Genomic DNA, 16882 nt, shown 5'->3' on the forward strand with positions numbered 1-16882 from the left:
AAGTGACTTCAGAAAGGATGTGAGATGACTTCAGAAAGCCAACACAATTTTAAAGGCACTTTAACGTCAGTACTTTAACAGGAGAACTACAGAAGAGATACCTATGAGATTGGTTAACAAGATGCTAAAATCATTTGGTGCAAAGATGCTTTTTATGAATTGTAGGAGACTTTATCCTTCTTGGTCCATAGTCTGTCTTTTTGCTGTTCGAATCACAGCAAACAAAGGACTGGCATAAGCCATGTTTGAATCACACTTTAGAAATGCAAAAAGGGGGACATTGCCTTGTAAAGGAAACTTCTTTATTGACCAACCATGTTTCTCAGTTGGAGCACAAACACCAAATGGAAAGTTCAAGAAGTTGCTTTCTAGACATGTCCCAGAAAAGAGATATGTTTCCTTTAGCTGCTTGATACTGATGTATCCCAAAAATAATTCTGCCTTTGCTGATTGGTAGAATTAACTGTTTATGTGCCATATCATGTTGGTAAAATATATCAGATGTCAAAATGAAACAGTTTTTGTTTGTTTGTTTGTTTACTGCAGGATTTTAGATAATGGGCTGTGTGCAATGTAAGGATAAAGAAGCAACAAAACTGACAGACGAGAGGGATGGCAGTTTAAACCAGAGTTCAGGTTATCGCTATGGGACAGATCCCACCCCTCAACATTACCCAAATTTTGGTGTGACTTCGATTCCAAACTACAACAACTTCCCCACAGCCGGTGGACAGGGGCTGACCGTCTTTGGTGGTGTAAATTCCTCATCACATACAGGCACACTGCGAACAAGAGGAGGCACAGGTATATCATTTAGAATACCTTTATCTTTTTCAGCGCATATTAGGTTTCTTCAGTACAAAAATCAAAAACAAAAAATCAGTCTTTTATTGAGGATCATTTGCATTCTTGCAACACCCACCTCTGATTTGAAGACATGAAATGATTCTTGCTCATATAGGACACAATTCACAATATAATAATAATTCACAATGTAAGCAGAGCACACAAAAGGAGGCCTGCACAAAGTCAGATATGACTTTGGGTATAATATATTCTCTGTCTCCATTCCCCCTTCACTGTCTCACACAGTGCACACAGAGCCCCCTCACGCTGCTCATTCTCAGCACTCACGTATATACACTTCTTGCACTCGTAATTTACATGCTGCTCTCATACTTATGCAACATTCATACTTGCAGTCTGTAACAGGTGACCTTGTGATTCACATTGCCTACTGCTGTTTGTGCTGAACTCTTTTCCACAGAGTACATGGAAGCCAGAGCTCTTAACAGGCAATAGCTACACAGATTTCAAAGTCTCTAACCTATCTTTACCTCATTTAAATAAATAATAAAGTTTTGTTGAGTGCACATGCAATCCAGTATAGCATGATGGTTGAGAGACTGAGATGTGAATTCCCTCGTTCAGGTGTCACCTGTATGACTCATGAACTCAGCAGGTGGCCTTTGGAAAGCCACTTCTGTCTCTTCCTTAGACACACACTCCTTATCTGCAGTACAGGAATAATGATAGTCCTCTGTCTTGCACAGGGTTTTTTTGGGGGGGGGTTGTTGTTTTTTGCAAGGATAATATTTCGTGAAGTAAGTGGAACAAAAAACAATTTTTAAACCAAATTCTGTATTTATTTATTTTTTAAGGCAGAATTTGTTTGCCATCTGTTTTCCCCTATTCAGTAGCAAATTTGTAAACTGCTGTTTTATGTCTCTTAGGTGTAACTCTTTTTGTGGCTCTATATGATTATGAAGCAAGAACAGAAGATGATTTAAGTTTTCATAAAGGAGAAAAATTTCAGATACTTAACAGCTCGTAAGTTTTATGTTACCGCATCACTTTATTAATATTTGTTGAGTGATTTGTACCTTCAGCAGCACTCCCAAAAGATGTACGAGGATGGCTTTAAAGGGGATTAAGACAAATTCATGGAGGATAAAGATACTAAAGGCTACTAACCATGATGGTTGTGTACATCATCCAGTACTGGAGGCAGAATAACTCGTAATACAGTTGTACCTTGGTTTTTGAACAGCTCAGTTCCAAACGCTGCTAACCTGGAAGTGACTGTTCTGGTTTGCGAACTATTTTTGGAAGCCAAACGTCTTCCATGGCTTCTGGTTGGCTGTAGGAGCTTCCTGCAGCCAATCAGAAGCTCCGCTTCAGTTTCTGAACATTTTGGAAGTCGAACGGACTTCTGGAACGGATTCTGTTTGACTTCCAAGGTATGACTGTACCAGTTTCTGGGAATCACAAGTGGCGAGAATGCTGCTGCTCTCATGTCCTGCTTGTGAGCTTCCTGTAAGCATCTGCTTGGCTACTGAGAGAGCAGGATGTTGGACTAGAGAGGGGCCTTTTCTGATTCAGCCGGATCTCTTATGTGAAATCTTCACACTCAGAGCAACTTCTGCTCCTGGTGCAAGTGGACATGAGAAGCACAGCATCAGGGCCTGTAAGCTAAACAGCTGGAGGAAGAAACGCAGGATACTCGAGACAGTCCTGCTTCTCACTTGTCCGAAACCCTTGGCTTATTGGCTTCCACCCACTCACGCAAGGATCCACTGTGTCCTTCCTTTCATGATCGCAGCTAAATATTGAATTGGATTTTAGTCCTTGAATCTGAAAGATGGAATGAATTAATTAGCAATGGAAATATGACCTTTTAGAAGCCAGTGCTTATACTGATGCAATTTGCAGAATGTTTATTTCAGACCATGCTTGTACATTGCTCTGGTTTGGATAAGTTTTTAAAACAACACATTTAAACTATAAACAATATTAAGAGCATTATGAGGTTGTGACCATCTTCATGGATTTTTGTAGTAGAACATAGAGCCAAGTAAATTTTTGCAGTCATTGCACAAACTGTCACCAAATATCTTTGGTCTGCATGACCAGTAGAAAATAACTATGGTAAACCATGATAAGCCATGTTTATTTCTTACTGTAGTTTACTGTGATGTGCAAACCAAAGGTATAATAATAATAATAATAATAATAATAATAATAATAATTTATTTCTACCCCGCCCATCTGGCTGGGTTTCCCCAGCCACTCTGGGCTGCTTTCAACAGAACATTAAAAACAGAAGAAAACTTCAAACATTAAAATCTTCCCTAAACAGGGCTGCCTTCAGATGTCTTCTAAAAGTCAGATAGTAGTTTATTTCCGTGACATCTGATGGGAGGGCGTTCCACAGGGCAGGAGCAAAAAGGCCCTCTGCCTTGTTCCCTGTAACCTCACTTCTCGCAGTGAGGGAACCGCCAGAAGGCCCTTGGCGCTGGACCTCAGTGTTTGGGCTGAACGATGGTGGTGTTTTGTTATAGTATTTAGTTATAGTTTTCCTTTTATTGCAAATAAATCATTGTGATGTCTGGAAGAGTGAAGTAAAAAGATGAGATAATTTCAAGGAATACTTCATTATTCTGCCTACCTGAACAGCTTTTATGCACATGAAAGCACAGTCACTTGGGCTATGATTTATAAAGGAAAACACCCTTTTCTTTTAAATTGGCAGTGAAAAAAGCCGACAAAATATTTACATTATACACTTTCCTTTATGCTTCAAAATGCTGCTGCTGCAAGCCTAAGAAAGTAATGCTTGAATAATAAACAAATCCATTACAAATTCTTAACTGCAATGGGTGAGTTTGAAGTGCTCTGCTGTCAAGAATCTTGGGGCACAGTAAAGAAAGAGAGTGTGTGTGTTTAGGCATTCTGCTCTAGTGTCAATCCTACCTGCAAAGAGGATGAGTATGGATGTGCTTACTTAGCTCTTCCCCTACCCCATCGCTGTCTCCATCCCCCCTCCACAAGTTGGAGGGAGAGGTATGAGGCGGGAAGCTGCCTCCTCCTTGCGGATACTCCTCACCTTAGATAATCGTATTCCAGATTGTGGAGAGTGACAGAGATAGCAGTGCAGGAGCAAAGCTTAGCATGCTTGTCCCTGCTCTCATATAGGCTTTATACCAACCCATACGCTGAACACATCATTGCTTTCATAAACATGCTGGAAAAATTGCCCCAATACCATTTTTCATGCCACAGAATTTTTAGACTCCCATTTACTCTGCATCCAGGGCACTCCTTACCACTGGTTTGGGGGGGGTACACACAAAGTTAACCATAATCCACACCTATCCTCTAACTGTCCTCTCATGGTTTTCCCTGAAATACCACATTTTGATGCGTTTCTCCCTCCGATACCAGCTTTATCCAAGTTACGGAGGGGGAGACTTGGTGCTTTAAGCCGGAAAAGTGTACACAGCCTCTTTCTCACATTCCTGTTCCAGAGTCTTGCCCACTCTCATGCCTCTAAAGCAGGGGTGGGAAGCTTGTGCCTCTCCTGATGGTGCTGGACTATAACTCCCACCATCCCTGACCATTCAGTTACCATGCTGACTGGGGCAGATGTGACAGAATCTGGAGGAGGCACGGGTCCCCCATCCCTGTTCTAAACCCTCTTACAATGCACCTCAGGGGGCTGCCATTAGGGAAAGTCCCTGGTGTAGATGCATATACTTTAGAGCTTCTGAAGCTGCTCATACTGGCACATTCATTAACAGAGAGGCAAACTGTACAAAATGTGGCAATCCGTTTTGCTTGGAGAAGCCCCTATTAAACGACACCAGCCACAGTATTTATGGGTGTGATAAAATATCTCCATCTAGTGGAATTTCTAGGCAGCGGTAGCAAAATAAAAACCAATAAATAGTTTCAATACACATTTGACTCTTCTGTCACTTTTTGACCCTTTGTGTCCTGTTCCTTTAATTCTCTCTTTTTATGCATAATGAACTCCGTAACGAAGGGTGTCAAATTAAGTCTATAACAGTTTATGGTAAGTAGCTTTGAATTCAGAGTGGGAATTCTCTTACTCTTTTTTCCCTCTTGTTTTTCAGGGAAGGAGACTGGTGGGAAGCCCGTTCTTTGACTACAGGAGAAACTGGATACATTCCCAGTAATTATGTGGCTCCAGTTGACTCCATCCAAGCAGAGGAGTATGCTTTTTTAATTTTATGGAAACTGTTTAAAGCTGTGCTTAAAGAAAGTGCAAAAGATTTTGTGTGTGATTGATTGGGGTGATTTTCAGATTTCACACTGGCTTCCTTCTTCAGCTCAATGATAAATAATTGGGTAAATTAGTGGAAGGGGGGGAAACTAAACTCATTCTCATTAGGTCAAAGTAGGAGCACCCAAAATTTCTTGGCCTGAGTGTCCTTCATGTTGCAGTTGGTATGTCAGTACAGAAGACAAATTGTATAAATTTTGCACATGCCAATTCACTAGAGATAAAGGCATAATAATTGCAAGCTGAACAAACTTTTTATAATTGTGACTACAGTATTTAAATGTAAATGCTATGGGAATTTTTTGCTGCATTTTCAGTACTGTGCAAGGTCCATTGAAGTTGAAAATTTAAATCTTAAACATGCATATTTATTCAATGGTTTCTAGATCTGCCAGCATAAGTGGTTCGGTTTGGAAACTATTCTGAATACACATTAAATAGCTGTATCCTTCTGTTCTGCATTGTGCATTTCAAATAAATGTCAGGAGTCAGGTCTTGGCAGTTGTCACCACAGGTACAAGTTGTTCATATTTGCATGAGTCACACATCATGCTAAGTCAAACTATGGCTTTGTGTGAACAGATGAGTGTACAGCCTCCCAGAGAAATTAATAACTTTACTCGCTCTCAAAATATATTAAAAAATTTAAAAAATGTCCAGTAGCGCCTTAGAGACCAACTAAGTTCGTTCTGGGTATAAGCTTTTGTGTGCATGCACACTTCTCCCTGGTCATTCTGCTTCTGCACTGCACAGAGCTAAGACAGGGATTGGCTTAGCATGTTGTTTGAAATCAGCTCATGGTTTAGCTTTTTCAGAGAAACTATGAGCCATAAGCCATAGAGCCATAGGTTACAGCTCATGGTTAGTCTGAATAGAGCTAAATCATGATCCCAGGTTCAGACCACCGGATAAGCCAGGCCATGACTTAGTATAGCGCAGAAGCAAAACCATCAGAGAGGATCAAAGTGACCATAAACTCTTCTCAGAGAGCCTGCTTCAAACTAAACCGGGGGTAGGCAACCTTCAGCCTGCTAGATGTTACTGAACTACAGTTCCCATAAGCCCTAGCAAACATGGATAATGGATAGGAGATGAGAGTTGTAGTTTGGCAACATCTGGAGGATCATAAGTTCCCCACACCTCCATTATATCATGGTTTGACTTTTCATTAGGTGAACCGTACTTTTGACTGCTACTGCAGTTGTCCTTTTCCATCTTCTGCTTCCAGAAGAGTCCTGTACCATTTACTATCCATAACAGGTTTCCAGATTGTATTTTCAGGCCACAAGATCCTCACAAGTCACCCTTAAATAATCTCCTGTTTGTACAAATTAAATAATATTGCTCAGCCTTCTATTTAAAATGAAATTTTCTTTCTTGGTGTTTTTGGTAGATGGTACTTTGGCAAACTTGGACGAAAGGATGCTGAGAGGCAGCTGCTAACATTTGGAAATCCTCGAGGAACTTTCCTGATTCGTGAGAGTGAAACCACCAAAGGTAGTATGGCCAGTATTTTAATTGTTAAGTAAACCGGGGGGACGGGGGGGGGGATGCTTACAAAGCGATGAGCCGATAACAAGTGGGACCTAATCTATCATACATACATTGATTTTTTGTTTGTGTGACCTATGAGTGTCAGTGTTGAGTTTACCAGTATTTGGTATTGAATAATCATCATTTCTAGTTCATTACTTCTGTAGTGCCTTTCCTAAGTATAGAAAAGCAACTGCAGGGTTATGGGGTGACGTCTCCAAATTTTGCTGCATGCTTGTGGAATTTTGCAAAGCTCATAAAAAGAAATTTATATTCGACACAATAAATAGCAAATCACTGTTTGCAATTGGTTAAGAATTTGATCAGGTGTATCAATATAATATATATTTAAAAGACGGGGAGGACAGAGGTTGAAGATGAAGGGATCCTGTGCACATAGATAGCATTTATAGTATGATTTAGTTTTGCTTAAGTCATCACTTAAAGCATGCCCTAGACATGAGTTTTAAACTATCATGCAATTCAAAACAGTCAAGCAATTCTTGATTTTAAACAAAACCCTATACAGGTGTTATAATTGTTGTTCAAAGCTGACTACAATATAGAGGTATCACGTATCTTAAAATACTGAAAGTTGTAGCTGTAAATTTGTATATCCAGCAATGTCTTCTTTTAGCATACATTATATATGATACCTTAATTATGCCTTTTGTAATTACAGTGAATGGTCCTTTTTTTCTTTGGACTGTAATATGTTATCAAAAGAATTTAAATTACTTTTAGTTAGAATTAAGTCTATTTACTTTACTTCTGACTATATGTAGCTTTTAAAAACTTGTTTAATAGGTGCCTATTCATTGTCTATTCGTGACTGGGATGATATGAAAGGAGATCATGTCAAACATTATAAAATTCGCAAACTTGACAATGGAGGATATTACATTACAACCAGGGCACAATTTGAAACTCTTCAACAGCTTGTTCAGCATTATTCAGGTAATTTTGCAGATAAATGTCTGGTATATATTCTCTGTTCCTATAAGATATCAATAGTGTATATAGAACTTTTTTCCTGTATAATACATTAAAGAATTATTCATTCATTCATTCAATACTTTCAATATTATTCACCATGAGGTACCAGAGCAGGTTGCAACAATAGAATATACAATTATAAAAACAGATACAATTGTAAAACACATTAAACTGTTCCAAATGTAACACAGCAATATCTGATGAGAGCAAATAAACAATTTCCTTTAAAAAAACCAAGAAAATAAAAGCAGCTTTGCACTACATAAGCAATGTTCTTCATTAATTACACTGCTAGAGTACAAAACCACAAAGAAACTATTGGGAACATTGACTGGATAATTCTTGCTAGCTATGTAGCATATCGGTAATTTTTCTTTCTTTGATGCCATCCAATGTTGTGCAACCAGACTTCTGCTTGTACAAAAGGACTTCACTTTCCTTTCCCCAATCCTGCATCCCCCTAAGGCCCCCCCCAAAATCATTTTTAAAGGCAGCCCCATATAATTTATTGCAGTAATCCAAACAAGAGGTTGCCAGAGTATGGATAACTGTAGTAAGGCTGTCTCCGTCCAGATAGTACTGTACATTATAGCTAACATGCATGTTTTATTACATTGATTTCCATATACTATATCTTTAGTAATAGTCCATACTTTGCATTGTAGCACAGCTGTGAAACAATTAGAAATTCATATCTGTATAATTTGCTTAATCGTTTAAAATAGTTTCCTCGCACTTTTATGTTGTGTATGTTGTTCCAAATGCGCATACACACACACATTTCTATAAATATTCTGCAAAGTTCTTATCTTCAAGATGTTTCCTACCATTATTTTTAAGTAAATTTATTCATAACTATATTTAAAATTGCTTATTCTAGTCTAGGATATCATAACTATAATGCTGCCTAAGATTGTTTGATCTTTAAAATGTTTCATAAACTGTAGGGGGAGGGGAATCTGTTTGGGATTATTGCTGCATCATTTTATTTCTGTTTGTAATATTACTCAGAGCTTCTCTGAAAAGAAAATCTGACCTTCTATTTCTGCTTGGTCTAAGGTTATGCTAACTAGAGGAGTGCTGACAATTTATGCTTCAACTATTTCTTAATATTAATCCTACGTCTAATTCTCATACATTGACTCCCTGTTTTGCATTGCACCAAAGCCCTCAATCTTGCTTCTAAGATCTATTTATTCTATCCCTATACACATTCAGACTTTCATTTTCTAATACTTTGTGGTTTCTAGTCTCAACTCTTCTATTGGTGTAGTGCTGGAAATGTTATCTTTTACATTGCCATTGGTAGGAAAATATGTGGCTGCAAAGACATTGGCTTCAGCCTAGAAATTTGGGTGGCTGTTTCAAATCGAGGTGTGATGGCTGGTGAGATAGAATGGAAGGCAGTAAATTGCCACCACTGAACAGAAACTGAGAGGGTGGGATGTCTGGGGTAGCCAGTTTTGTTTTGCTTTTTAAGTACAGGGCTTCTTAAAACTTTTAATACTTGTGTAGAAGAAGGAATTTCAACAGACATAGATAGTCATGCAAGTCACATCTATTGAAATTCCTTCTTCTATCCTGGGAAGCTGCTTAAACTTAGAGGTGGGCCTGTTTGAGGGTATTTGAAGCAGGGAAAAGCTTCTTCCTGCGGTGTGCAGGTGTGCTGCTGATGAAGGGCCAGCATCTCTCTCTTTGAGTGTGGTCAATTACATTTGCCAGCAGTGTATCTGCATGGGTGCTGCATGAGCCACTGCCTGTCTCTGCTGCCCACTCATAAGGGCGCAGGCCTCCCCTCCCTGTAAGTGGCAGCCATTTGCTGCTTTCTACTCCACCTCACCAGCCCCTGCCAGATATGGCTGTCAGCTCTTTTCCTCTACAGCTCCTAGCTATGTGTTCTGTCCCAGTACTCCTTCCTTTTTTGGACTACCTCCCCCCCCCCCCCCGGCCTTCTCCTATGAAGGTCACAAACAAACGAAATTCACAAACAAACAAAAAGCCTCTGCCTCAAGCTATGATTTTGTTTCCATTGGGAACATAACTGGCCATGTTGCAAATTATGGTAGTGTTAGGAAAGCAGTTTTGAAAATTCTAGTGCCTAGATTTGAGCTAGTTGCAAGATCGTCCACGCATATTCTGGCACTACACCATCCTGAATTGTCTATTAATTGGTTTCCCCTAGCTCTTTCACCCCGTCCACCATTTCTCCCTTTTCTTCTCCTTACCTGCAAAAGTTTGCTGCATCTGCTCCATGTTTATTTCAGAAAACCCCATTTAAAAGATTTACAAACTCTAGGTCAGGCTCCTGTGTATTATGATAGAGGTATAACATGTACCTATCAGCTCCAAAGAACCAACTTGATTGTATTAATAGCCATTAATTGATTTTGTCTGATACCCATGTATTTCTGGACTCATGGGTGAAAAGAAAAACGTTTATTTATCATTTATTTATAATCCACTCTTCAACCAGGTCCCAGGGCAGACATATACAAACCTAAGCAAGAATTAAGCAATAAAATTAAAACAGCATAAAACAAAATGCAGGCTTCAGTTACAGATAGCACCAGCAGCAACAGCTGAGGGTCCCTATAGAGAAAGTCTGCCCCACAAGCTCCTGCCCCATGAATCTCATTGTGCTTTGGGACCACAAGCACTGCTTATCCTACTGATCTTAAAACTGTAGCAAGTTGGTATGAGAGAAGGCCTTCTTTCACATAGTTGGGGCTTAGATCATTTTGGGCTGTATTAGTTTTAAATCAATGCCAGCTTTTTTTAAAATAAAAACAAGGCACCACAAACTTGCTTCTGGGCATTTGTTTCCCCCTGTACCTTATTCCTAAAGCACCAATAAAGACAAGTAAATCATATATATTTACCCAGTAGTGGACAATCCAGTAGCCACTACTGCATTTATATCTTAGAAAAAGGCATCCAGGAGATACTGCAGCCCATCAAATTGCTGTTATTTTAACAATCCTACAATTTAAATGTCCTTTTCCTGCCTTTCAATATTTGTTCTCACTACTTGTGTTAGGGATGCGGGTGGCGCTAAGGGACGTGGGTGGCACTGTGGGTTAAAGCCTCAGCGCCTGGGGCTTGCTGATCGAAAGGTCGGCGGTTCGAATCCCCGCGGCGGGGTGCGCTCCCGTTGTTCGGTCCCAGCGTCTGCCAACCTAGCAGTTTGAAAGCACTCTCGGGTGCAAGTAGATAAATAGGGACCGCTTACTAGCGGGAAGGTAAACGGCGTTTCCGTGTGCGGCTCTGGCTTGCCAGAGCAGCGTTGTCACGCTGGCCACGTGACCCGGAAGTGTCTTCGGACAGCGCTGGCCCCCGGCCTCTTAAGTGAGATGGGCGCACAACCCTAGAGTCTGTCAAGACTGGCCCGTACGGGCAGGGGTACCTTTACCTTTACCTTTTTACTTGTGTTAATTCCTGACTTGGAACCTCTTAACACATTGTAAGAAAGAAGCAAAAAATAATATAAAGTAACACTACAAGGAAGCAGTTGGGGTAGGTAGTACTGAGAGTGGGTAGTGCTGTGATCTAAACCACTGAGCCTCTTGGGCTTGCTGATATGAAGGTCGGGGGGTTGAATCTGCACGACGGGGTGAGCTCCCATTGCTCTGTCCCAGCTCCTGCCAACCCAGCAGTTCGAAAGCATGCCTGTGCAAGTAGATAAATAGGTACCACTGCGGCGGGAAGGTAAACAGCGTTTCCATGTGCTCTGGCTTCTGTCATGGTCCTCCGTGCACCAGAAGCGGTTAGGTCATGCTAGCCACATGACCTGGAAAGCTGTCTGTGGACAAAAGCCAGCTCCCTTGGCCTGAAAAGCATGAGTGCCCCAGCCTCATAGTTGCCTTTGACTGGACTTAACCATCCAGGGATCCTTTAGCTTAGGTTAGCTTAGTTTAGCTTACTGGGGTGATAACTTTACAATCAGTCCATCTGTGATTGTTTGTGTACAGACAGGGAGCTGATTTGCGGGGCATGCTAAGCCAAACCATGGTTTGGCGAGACTGCCTGAACATGCAGGTTCCTGGAAGGGAGCTCCCAGCCATTTTCTCCTTCCTGGTCCTTTTTGCTGCTATGCCAAGTTTTAGAATCAGGACAGGGCAAAGTGGCTGCAGGAGCTCACACATTTGTGTGGACTTACTAAGCTAAAGTTATTTTCCCAGCCCCGCCTGCCCCACATGCTTCCTTGTAGCTCAAAGAATTCTGCAGACTTTTGTCATGCCAACCATTCTAAAGATCAACATTACTGTGAAAATACATTCATGGTGACATTAAAATACAAAATGATGTAACATGTATGGCATCTATTCATGGCCTCCTTGGCCTGGGGTGGGGAGAGGAAACACAAATCTCGTCAACATGTGCTTCTTCTTTTAATGCAAACCACATACACTTTTTATTATAAAAAGTAAAATTCTCATAAAGGTAAAACAGTTAGACTGAGGTGTGAGGATTTTCATTTTATGTGCTGCTTTGTTTTTTTAACTCGTTAAATAATTTGAAAATTTAACGAATAAATAATTTATCAAGTCAGACAGTATTAAATGAATATTTTGAACTACATTATGCCAGTCGCCCATAATTGCAGAATGTTGCAATAATAGGAAGAAACTAAGAGGTGATTTATCCACTCCTTATGCCAAACGAATAATGGGATTAATAAATGCCCTTGAGTGAATATTTCAAAAGTGAATGTTTTAAGTGTACAGTTTGTTTATCTTCAAGCTTTTGGGGGAGAATGCTACTAACAAATGATGTAACTTGTTTACTGGCATTGTTTTTCTTGCTTCCTGTGTATGTTTCATGTTTGTTACTCTTTTCTTTCCCCTCTGCTTCACTTCTGCTTCATCAGAGAGAGCTGCAGGTCTTTGCTGCCGCTTAGTAGTCCCTTGTCATAAAGGAATGCCAAGGCTTACTGATCTGTCTGTCAAAACCAAAGATGTCTGGGAAATTCCACGAGAGTCACTACAGTTGATCAAGAGACTGGGAAATGGGCAGTTTGGGGAAGTATGGATGGGTATGCAGAGAAAATACATATCTATATATATATCCCATAGTCTCCCAACTTTTGGGGGCAAGTATGGAAGATGGAATGTGGAAGCAAAATGAGCCGTGACCAGCAACATCAAAGAGCAGATGTCTTCGATTACTTAGGATAACATGCTTCTGACTTTGAAAACCTTTCATTCTGAGCACTGAGTAATTTATAGACGAAGAAGAAGAAGAAAGAAAGATGATCTCATATGCTCTCCTGGCTCTATATGTCAGGTTTGACAAACTACCTTCAGCTTAAGAATCAAGCTTCACACACTCTAATCTGTTAATTATGTAAAGGTTGTGATGAGCCTTCTACCTCGAAATTAAGTGAGCATGGGCACTGAAGGACAAAACCACCTTCCATCTTTCTCTGTGCATGTAATAACTGTGTGGATTATAAGTATTTCTTTTATTAATTTCCTTTCCTGTAGAAAAAGCTGATGGTTTATGTTTTAACTTAACTGTGATTGCATCGAATTGCACTCCACAAACTGTCGGATTGGCTAAGGATGCATGGGAAGTGGCGCGAGATTCATTGTTTCTGGAAAAGAAGCTGGGTCAGGGCTGTTTCGCTGAAGTGTGGAGTGGTAAGGCAGTGGAAACTGTTCTGTTTGGGATAGATAACTTTAAAGCCATCATAAAAAAAACCTGTCCGTTTCAAAATCAGAAAGTTATCATTAAACGAAGTGAAATAAATCTAAAGTTAGTGACACCTAAATCTAAATTTTTTATATGGTCTCTTGATGCCTAGTCTGTCAACTTGCTAGCTGTGCAAGTCCACATGGGCTTTGAGGAGACCACACCAAGTGCTGCCTTTGTGCAGTGTCACAAACTGCAACACTGACATTGCAGAAATTTATTCTAGCACTGCAGGCAAATAATCCTTTGTATTTGGTTTAATACAGCCCTTTGTACCAGTTCCCAAGTTTCAGCATTTGTTAACTAGTCCCAGAAATGAAATCAAGATTGGGGCTATGCAAATATGTACTGACTAGTTTGTCAATAGTTCCTCTTGAGTTCTATGAAACAAAGTAAATGACCTATAATTTGAAATACATCTGAAAAGGGAGAAAACGTGCTCCAGATTTCAGAGTAACCAGGGTCAGGCAGCACTGGGCAGGGTGAAGCTCACCGAAGAGTTGTCCCCAAGTTCACTTTTCTACATATATATGTATGGCTACCACATGTCAATGGGGAAAAGTAAAGCACTACATTAGGAGACTTCATGGTAGTGAGGAAAAAACCTTCACTCTGTCCTGTAGAGTCAGCGAGGTAGGACATATTTGCTTACCTGACCTGTCAGCTGCATTGTTGCAGCCTGCTGGGGAGGAGGGGTGAGATGGCAATGAGCTCAGTAAACACACTGGTAGGAGCAGGAGATTGGTTCTGCCCATGGTTCTGCCCATGCATTTGCATCACCTGGACCTTGCTACCACCTCAAGTCTCTCCCTGCCAATAAGCCACCAGTGACAGGAGGTCAAATAGTCATGGTGCCTTGCCTGTGTCTACTGCCTCAGTTCCTATCAAACTGGTTACAAATAAGTAGCTAAGCAACCCTGGGGGTGGGAGTTGCATGAAGACTACCTATTCTTCAGAATATGTGAGAACAAGTTGCTTGTGTGTATTAACATCTATAGACATGTCAACATAGCCCCTTTATGATCTACCTTTCTCTTCTGGATCAAAATAAGTGCCTCTTATTTCAGGGGAGGTGGAATCTATAGATAGTTACCAAAAAAGTATTGAGCTAATGTGTGAATTCCTGCATTAACACACTCACCATTGTTGGTTCAATGCAGAACTAAGAGTGAATGAATTCCTTAGCTCTGTGTTTTATTTTAAATTAAAAAAACACTATGTGATGTGCTGTTTTGGCCAAAGCTATATATGTAGCTTCTTCCATTAGGAAGTCTTTTTATAATGAATTCCCTCAAATAAATGGAACTAATTTTAGCACTGAAATATCAGTCTGCACTATTCAGTCAACTAAATTAGACTTCTGCTGATTTGTGTAAGGAGCTCAAAAATGATGGCCTCTTTTAATAATAGAGGCAGAAAAATTTATTCCAAGTTGCTCAGGGCTGTGTCTCAGCTGTGCAATAACAGTATGAAGTAGATTAGCCTAAGATCAATGGCTTGTCCTTGGTCACTTCGTTTATAACAGAGAAGTTAAAACTAGCTTAGCATATGTGTATTCATCCCTTTGGCCACTACAGTGTATGGATCTAGATTACAGTAACTGGCAACCAAAAAATGCACAGCCTCATTAATGTCCACTGCTTCTTAGATGTCTCACTTACTGATCTTTGCTACTTCTGTTCTTTGTTTACCTACTGCGAGTAGAGTCTTGTGAGTTCTGTGGACACTGGATTTTTCTGCTGACAGCATTTGTGGGTGTTTTGTAGGTACTTGGAATGGAAATACTAAAGTGGCAATAAAGACTCTGAAGCCTGGCACAATGTCCCCAGAATCATTCCTGGAGGAGGCTCAGATCATGAAAAAGCTAAAACATGACAAACTGGTCCAGCTCTATGCTGTGGTGTCCGAAGAACCTATCTACATCGTCACAGAATATATGAGCAAAGGTAAGTTAGCACCATGCTGCTTGTAGATGTGAGTCAGGAATTACTCTCTAGATTGATTAATGCAAATTAGCATCACCTTCAACCATTTGCTTACCCATTATTTTTAAAGCTACCCATTGAAGTAATTGTTCTTTATTGCATTTTTTTCTCTCTCCAAGAAGCTGAAGGTGATATAAATAGTGACAAAAGGTGATGATATACACAAGACTGGGTGGATCCAGAGTGTGATGAACACATCTTTGTGGGAATAGGTGGTGCTTGGCACCTTGAAAGAGGCCATAGCATGGCCAGTTCAGAGGAGGGGACCCTAGACCTGATGGTGTTTTAACGACTACCACCTAGTCACAAATACCTCTTTTTGGGCAAGGTCTACAAGATGGTTGTGGTGGTGCCATTGACAGCATCATTGAAGGAAACTGGTTTTCTAGACTCATTCCAATCTGGGTTCACAGCTGGGTTTGGGACTGAATCAGCCTTGATCACTCTTTATCAAGAGAGGAACACTGCAAGTGCAACTCCTGGTGGATCACCCATCAGCTTTTGATACCGTTAACCATGGTAACCTGCACTGTATGAGAGATGCCTATTGGGGCACTGTTCCGTAGCATTTCTCATCTTATCTCTAGGGAATATGATTTTGGAAGACCTGACAATAGAGCTGTGTGGTATCACAGGCCATTGAGAGTGAGTTTTAGAAGATTTGAAGCAAGGTGCCTTTAGTATCCTGATTATATCCAGCTTTCTCTATAACATCTCAACTGGGAATGGGTGAGCAGACCCTGGACCAGTGTCTGGATGCAGCGTTGGGCTGAATGAAGGCTAATAAAATGAGCCTGTATTCTGGCAAGATGGAAGCTCTGGTGGTAGGTTTGAGAAGTCAGTAAATTGCCTGCCCTGGATGTGATAGCATTCTCCCTGAAGGAGCATGTGCATATTCTAGTGGTGCTCCTCAATCCAGTTCTTCTGTTAGAGGAACCAGATTACTTGACAGACCACCCTGTCTAACCCTTACATTTCCAGTAGGTCACTGCATTCTGCAGGAGAGTTTCTGCTTCAGATCTCAAAACTATCAAGACTCAAAGCAGGGCTTTCAGTACGGCTGCTCCTGTTTTATGAAGCAGCATCCCAGTTGAGATACAACAGAAACAATTGAAGATTTTTTTTGTTTTTGGCAAGCTTTTTCAGCTGGATGAAAAGATCTCTGCCTTATATGTTAATTTTGTGTTTTTAAGCCTATACAGTTGTTTTATTTTTTCTGTTTTAAACTATATTTTAGCTGTTTCATGTTGCCTTGAGACTGCTGTAAAAGGCAATTCATAAATAAGTTCTCCTCAGCCATATTTTATCCTGTTACAATTCTGTGAAATAGGTCAGATTGGCTGTACTAAGGCCACACATTGACTGAGCTTCATTGAATAAATGTTTGTTTAAACTAGAGCTCCCTGGCTGTAGTCTGATACAGTCAAACCTCAGTTGTTGAATGTAATCCATTCCGGAAGACCATTTGACTTCTGAAACATTCGACAGCCGAGACGCGGCTTCCAGTTGGTTGCAAGAGCTTCTTGCACTCAAGCGGAAGCCACGTCGGACGTTTGGCTTCCAAAAAACGTTCGGAAACCGGAGCATTTAC

The 16882-nt window shown here is 40.5% G+C and overlaps 1 protein-coding gene and 1 long non-coding RNA gene across 25 annotated transcripts in view; one reads left to right on the forward strand and one right to left on the reverse strand.

Annotated features, from left to right (window-relative positions):
* FYN (FYN proto-oncogene, Src family tyrosine kinase) overlaps window positions 1–16882 on the forward strand; it is a 106659-nt gene that overhangs the window by 79082 nt on the left and 10695 nt on the right. For 13 of the 24 annotated variants that reach the window (XM_083433691.1, XM_083433685.1, XM_083433674.1 and 10 more), the window contains 7 exons: window positions 547–804; window positions 1734–1830; window positions 4917–5015; window positions 6480–6583; window positions 7427–7576; window positions 12483–12647; window positions 15073–15252. In XM_083433691.1, coding sequence (XP_083289817.1) covers window positions 558–804; window positions 1734–1830; window positions 4917–5015; window positions 6480–6583; window positions 7427–7576; window positions 12483–12647; window positions 15073–15252 — 1042 coding nt within the window. In that variant the 5' untranslated portion in view covers window positions 547–557. Of the gene's footprint in view, window positions 1–546; window positions 805–1733; window positions 1831–4916; window positions 5016–6479; window positions 6584–7426; window positions 7577–12482; window positions 12648–13098; window positions 13255–15072; window positions 15253–16882 lie in introns of all 24 variants that reach the window. The other 11 variants (XM_083433681.1, XM_083433680.1, XM_083433683.1 and 8 more) reach the window with 2 other exon arrangements.
* On the reverse strand, window positions 10397–12475 carry LOC310674500. The gene is made up of 2 exons (XR_014509619.1): window positions 11031–12475; window positions 10397–10635 (listed from the first exon to the last, which is right to left on the reverse strand). It is a non-coding gene; the product is annotated as an uncharacterized lncRNA (long non-coding RNA).

This window comes from Podarcis tiliguerta, assembly GCF_965153285.1.
Source record: "Podarcis tiliguerta genome assembly, chromosome: 3".
Classification (NCBI taxonomy): domain Eukaryota; kingdom Metazoa; phylum Chordata; class Lepidosauria; order Squamata; family Lacertidae; genus Podarcis; species Podarcis tiliguerta.